The following is a 6707-nucleotide window of genomic DNA, read 5'->3' on the forward strand; positions in this document are numbered from 1 at the left end:
AAAAAAGGAGAAAACAGTTTTGTAAGGGTTCAGAAAGCTGTAAAATTACTAAAAACTAACGTTTATGATTACTTGTTGTCTAAAAGACAAAATATTAAAAACTATACTTGCTTTTTACGGTCATTTCCAGACAATCGTTCTTGTTATTGCTTTTGTAGTTTTGTGAAAATTGTTTATGTGTTGGGTGGCTATCAACGTGTAACATCAAAACGGTCTTGCTTGGTGTATAATTCTTATATAAAAAGTGGAGTTTCATAGAAAGTATGATTGAAGTACAAAACAGTGCAGAAAGTACAGTTTTTGAAAGAAAAATTGTTGTTTCAGGTGGTGTAGGCTAACACATTTACTTAAGATCAGTAGAAGCGTATTATCACCCTGATGAAAAATGGAAACATTTTCCTGATATGATAGAAAAAAGAATCAGTCATTTTTGGTTACTATAGGCAACATAGTGTTTGCAGTTGGTGAAGAATTTATGCAAAGTTGGGAAGTTTTTGATACTAGAAATAAATAGTTCCCTTTGAACAGTAATATTCCAAAATATTTGGAAATTAGAATTGAAAAAGAAGGTGCTTGTTGTGTTGGTCGTAAAATCACTTTAGTTGGTGTTGATTATGATAACAAATTTGATTTTATTACGTACGACATTTAAAATGATGTTTTTTTCACAGATAACCAATAAACATTAAAGAAAGTTTGTTTATAGTACTAAAGTTCAAAAACCTTTTTAGTTTTTTATTTTGTATAAACGTCATAAGTTTTGATAAACTATAGAAAGTGAAACAAATGTTTTAAAAAAATTATTCAGATAAGTATTAAAATTAAGTTGAAAAACAGAAATTAAAAACGATGTTTGCAACACAACTAACTAAAAACTATAAACATTACTAAAAACTGAAATTAAAATTTTTCAATTAACTTTGCTGTTTTTAGATGATTTACCTTAAAATTACTAGTATTCAGTTTACACATAATTAGTTTATTTTGCTGCATGAAAACAAAAGCATTTTTAATCAACAGATTGTTAAGATTAAAATTATAAAAAATGTATTTTATAAAATGGCATAATATAAATATTTTTAAAGTCAGAACACTAGTTGGTTTTACTGAGACCGGTTAAATAAGACAAAAAATTAGTATTTAAACTTGTTGTATTGCTCTTTAGAATAAACTTACTTGACCTATAAATCATTACTTATAGATGTTACTATAAATCATTACAACATCTTTAAAAGAATTCATTCCAAATCATCATATTAAAATCTTTGTGTTTATATTTAAACAGTGTTGGTGTTTTATATTAACTTTGTGCTTTTAATTTATTGTACAAGTATGTTTTACTTTTGAATAATTAATTCAATTGAATTAGTCCTTATGCTTAAATAATTATTCTCTATTATTACTTTTTATTTTAAAACTATCTATACATAAAATTTTATACATCATTTTTAACTTATTTCCACCTTAAGATCTGGACATTAACAGCAAAGCTTGGTTGTACTAAACAAATGTGACTGAACACATATGTAAGTAAATATTTAAAAAAAATTAAATTCAAGTTTATACAAAAATAAAAATTAATTACTAAAAGTAAAGTTTTGCTTTTCAACACTTTTATAATTTTGTCTAAGCTAAAACGGTCTTTGTACTAAAGTCCCCCCTACAACAAAATAGTTTTAATAAATTTTAATCGACCTTATGATATAGAGCTTTAACATAATATTAGTTGTATACTAAAACATAGTACTTTCATAGATACTTACAACAACTTTAATTTAAACAAAATAAAATTTAGCATATTATTAATGCATTAATTACTTGTAAAGTCAACAAAAATATATAAGTAACTGCAATCGTATAACTTAATTAGTAAATTATAGTATTGTAGTTGTTAGTATTTGTACATGTTAAAAGCTTTAAAATAAGTGTATTTATTAGTGTGCTTTTCTGCGGAGTCCAAGAAATAGCTTTGAGACGGTATAATTAAATTTCAAGATTCTTTAAGTCATGGTGGCTTTAGATCTTTGCTTAAGTTTGCTAGCAAAGTTGACACAGATCTTAAAACGCATTTTGAAACAAGTAAAGCATTGTTAGGAGTGTTTCCAATAATACAACATTTTATTTTGTTATGAGCCTTTGAAGTTTACAGGAAGGAAGTTATATCTCAAGTACGGCAGGCACACTTTATAGCAGTAATTGCGGACGAAGCAACATATGTAAATTTGCAAACCCAATTGTCTGCAGTGATAAGATATATCAACAATGACAGTGACGATGAGAGGTTTCGGGATTTCTTAGCTAAAAAGAGTAAATGCAGAATTTATTTCAGAAGTTATTTTAAATGAGCTGGGGAAAATCATGCAGAGTGAAAAAAAAAAAACAAGTTATTAGACTTATGACGGTGCTTCGGTCATGAAGGGAAGAATAGGAGGGGTTCATGTGAAAGTAAGGGAAATATATGAAAACGCTTATTACGTACATTGTGCTGCTCATCAGCTAAAATTAGTGCTTTTGATGGCTGCTAGTTGCAACCTTTTTAGTTTTTCTTTTTAGTTGAGGCAGAACTTTTTTTGCTAAATTAGATCACATTCCTACTTTGTAAGTAACCAGAGAAAAAGACGCGTAGTTGAAGTGTATTTTCTTTCTGGATGCAAAGCTATATATACAACTCCTACAACTCAAAAACTGCTTGGAAAGTTGCAGAGAGAAAAAACGAGTTACTTACAGAGTTTACATACTTTGTTAGTAACACTGATTGTTACGGATAGTACACAACAGCCGCGGAAGAAAACTGCGGAAAACTTGTAAATGATGAAAAGTTCAATTTTTGGTTGAACACTTTTTTAAGCTTATGCCTGAAGTAGATGTTTTGTATAACGTAATGTAAAGCAAAATTTAACTTAGCAAAAAGTTGAACAACATGTGAAATATTTTCAAGATGCTTTTAATAGAGCTCGTAATTCTAGTGCGACATATAATGCAAACATATGTCTCTCTTCTTCTGCTAAAGAAGTTTGTGACAGTGTAAGGGTAAATTTTGCCAAAAGGTTTAATTTTATAGGACATTTAAGAATATCCCAAATGTCTTCCTTATGACCTTATCGAAGCAGTGAAAAAATTTTATCCTGGTGCAGATTGTAAAAAGCTACAAACCGAATTAATAGTATTTAGAATCGAAAAGAAATGCACATAGGGGGATAAATAAAAACTCTGCTGACATAAAGAATAACAATATTTCTGATAATTTTAGTAAAACTATAAAATTTTTACAAACTCTAATGACTATACTTGTGTGTTCAACTGAAGTTGAAAGAATATTTTCATCTTTAAAGAGATTAAATAACGTGTTTACGAATTACCATTGGTCAGTCTACATTAAATTCCTTAAGTTTTATTTCTTTTGGTAGAGACTTAAATAAAACTGTATGTGCTTAAACGAGGAAGTTATGAGTTTATTTTTAATCAAAAAAGAAAAAAGTATGCATTTTCATTACAAATGTAAAAAATAAGCATTTAAGTTTTTGTTTAGGACAAACTTAGGTTTTTCTTTGTAACTACTTTAGCTTTTGATAAACATTACTTGTTTCAGATATATGTTTTTTATTATTAGATGTTTTCATTTATATTAGATATTATTATACCTGTAGATTTTTTAACAAATTCTATGCTTTGTCTGACTTAAAATACTTCTATTTTGTTATTATCATTAAATATATTTAGCTATTTTATATAAAAAAATTCGCTTTAGTATTATTTTTCAGGTTGGTTGTGATAGAATATTTTTTAAACTATAAAAATTTTTGTATATTATAATTCATTAAAAAAATATTTTTTATGCTTTTTTTTTGTTTTTTAGATTAACTGCCATTAAGTCTTACGTTTGACACTTGCCATCAAACTATTTTTCTCTATGTCTTGTATTATACATTTAACTTTTAATTTTTTTTTTTCACAGTTTTTCATTTGTATATAATTAAAAACTATAAAAAGCATAGCTAAGTTCATCTTGGTTTAACTTTAGTCTAATTCAGATTTGATTTTCTAGAATTAATACCTAATTTACATTAAATAAGCAAGCAATCTATTCTATTTATAAAATTTCACTAAAATATAATTTTGTGTAATATATAATGTGCAATGAGAGGCTAACATTTATGTTGTATTGTAAATTTTAGAAATTGGTATTTTTTGTAAATAAAACAGATATTGTCGTTTTATGAATATATTCATTTTTATATCTATTAATTTTACTGTAAAGAGTAAAAACCATTTTTATTGAGTAATTTTATATTCATGCAAGTATAAGTAATTCTAAAAAAGTTTAAAATTTTTTTAATTGTATAATTTTGTAAAATATAGGTATTTTGTAGAACATTAACTTCGAACTTATTTCATTTAATTGATTTATTTCAATGATATTACTTACAAAAAAGCTTTTAATAGCTAATTAATAAAGTCTTAAGTTAGGGGATTTTTAGACAAAAATAAACTTCAAATCCCTGACAAAATACTATAATACACCACTGTTATTCATTACATCAAACGTTACAAGATCAAAACGGGTTAATAGGAGGAAGTCATTAATTAATAATTAATGACTTCCTCCTAAAATTAATAAAAATTATATTATTTAATACATTTTTTACCCTAAGACAAATTAATTCGTTTTTTTTTTTTTTGAAATTGTTGATCAAGTTACTAAACTACATATTTTTTATTAATAATAAAACTATTTCACATAGTTTAAAGAAAGTTTTAGATTTCTTTTCATTTTAAAATACTCTTTCGACAGAAAAAAAAAACCAGAACATCAAGTTTATTACAAAACACAGAGCAAGCAAAAATAAACACGTAAAATAGCACAATAGTTTGCAAAACTAAGTAGATGAAAACGATTCCTGCGACTAATTTATTAACAGTAGGTTTTTTCTTGGTTTCATAAAATATAAAATTTTTTTATTAAGTTAAACTTTTGTGTAAACTATCTTTAAAGAATAATTGTTTTAAATCCAGAACTGTTTAATAGAGTTATAACTGTTTTAATTAAAAGTTTAGTATAACAAGAATGTTTTGTTTCAAAGGATATTAATACCAAGGTATTTTTACAGTTGAAAAACCGTTCAGATCCTTGGTAGCGTCAAACGGTTGTTCAGACCATTCTTTTTCTTCAACATCATAAAAAATAATTGAAGAGATTCCTGTGTAGAAAATCATAATTTTATTCTGAATTGAAATAACTTGATAGAAATGGTCATAGTTAAATTCTTGTTTAAAAACAACAAATTTTCTACTTATCGTGTCAAATACTTCGCAGTCGTTGCCATCTGTTCTAACAACATACAGTTTGTTTTTAACTGCTAAAAGTTTTTGATGACGTATACTTTTAACCAAGTTAGGCATTGACGACCATTTGTCAGATATCACGTCATACGCTTCTACAGTATTCAAGGCTCTGTATCTAATGTCCTGACCTCCAGACACGATTATTCTTCCTTCAAATACAGTGCTAACTAATCCTTCTCTTGCCTCCTTCATTCTTGAGACTTCTTTCCATTTTTTGCTCGTAGTATTGAACTGCAAGCAGGAGTTGAGAGTTATCCACGAATCTAACATTAGCATACCACCGATCACAAATATGCTGTCCATGTATGCGCAAGCTGTATAGCATCTACGATCATCCACCATACTAGCAAATTTGGTCCAGGTTTTTTTCCACGGTGAATATTTTTCTACAGAGGTTATAATATCTTGTTCATGATCAACTACATCTAGCAAGTAGACTTCGCCTTTTATGCAAACTGATTTAGAATAGTAAAGCATCTTATACAAAGTTGGAATAAATTTTATACTATTCAAGTTGTTTGTTTTGATTTTGTTAACATCATTTGTTGCTTTACAACAAGTTTCTTCAAAGCCACCGAAAATCAACGTGTGAAACTTTTCCTGGCTACAATATCTAGTTTTATAGTATACGCTTTGTTTGTTTTTGAAAGAGTAATCCGTATTTGCTACTTTTTCTTTTAGTTCATGAGCGAATTCATTATTTTGAATGAATGATGAAGAACTATTCAAAACACAGTTTACAGCGCAATCCGAAAGTAAAGGAAGGCGAACTGTTAGTAACAGTTTTTTTGCATACTTGCTGCGGTCTTCAACTTTGTACTTTAACCAATTAATGACAGCATAATATACTTCAACTTCAGAGTGAATGCTTATTTCTGAACTTGAAAGTATTTTTGCAATTAATTCCAAGTTTAACTCCAAGAAGCTTTGAGTTTCTACTACCATTGAAAAGCAACGTTGTATGTAGGACAACGTTGTTTCTTCAAGACGAGATAAATTGAAGACTTTCGCAAGGGTGTATAATAAAGTGACATTTTTAACAGATACTTTTTCATCAAAAAAAAAGTTTTTTCCAAAGATTACATCTTCTTTGAGCAAAGCTTTATTCCTTTTAAAAATCAAAGCTAGATGATTATTGTTTTGCATAGCTTCACCTAAAAACATTTAAAAATAATTTTGTAAGTAAAAGAGACTAAAACTAAAATTATACTACTATTCTACAAATTTGAGTATTTACAAAATAAATATAAATTTTAAGTATATAGTTTCTTAAACAAGTTTAAGTTGAAATGAAAACCAAATCAGTTTAAAGCCGGTAATATTTGTAAATGGTACTTTTTTAAAGAATAACTTAATGCAAAAAA

The 6707-nt window shown here is 27.0% G+C and overlaps 1 protein-coding gene across 1 annotated transcript; it reads right to left on the reverse strand.

Annotated features, from left to right (window-relative positions):
- Positions 1-5085: 5085 nt before the first annotated feature.
- LOC145840414 (kelch-like protein 35) lies at positions 5086-5820 on the reverse strand. Its single transcript, XM_082947672.1, has one exon. The coding sequence runs from the start codon at positions 5818-5820 to the stop codon at positions 5086-5088; it is 735 nt and encodes a 244-aa protein (XP_082803798.1).
- Positions 5821-6707: the final 887 nt, after the last annotated feature.

The sequence above is a fragment of the Thalia democratica genome, chromosome 1 (assembly GCF_965202585.1).
Source record: "Thalia democratica chromosome 1, ktThaDemo2.hap1.1, whole genome shotgun sequence".
In the NCBI taxonomy this organism is placed as follows: domain Eukaryota; kingdom Metazoa; phylum Chordata; class Thaliacea; order Salpida; family Salpidae; genus Thalia; species Thalia democratica.

Excerpts from the sequence above, each read along its gene's own strand:
- LOC145840414 (XM_082947672.1), bottom strand. The coding sequence starts at position 5,820 with ATGCTTTACTATTCTAAATCAGTTTGCATAAAAGGCGAAGTCTACTTG.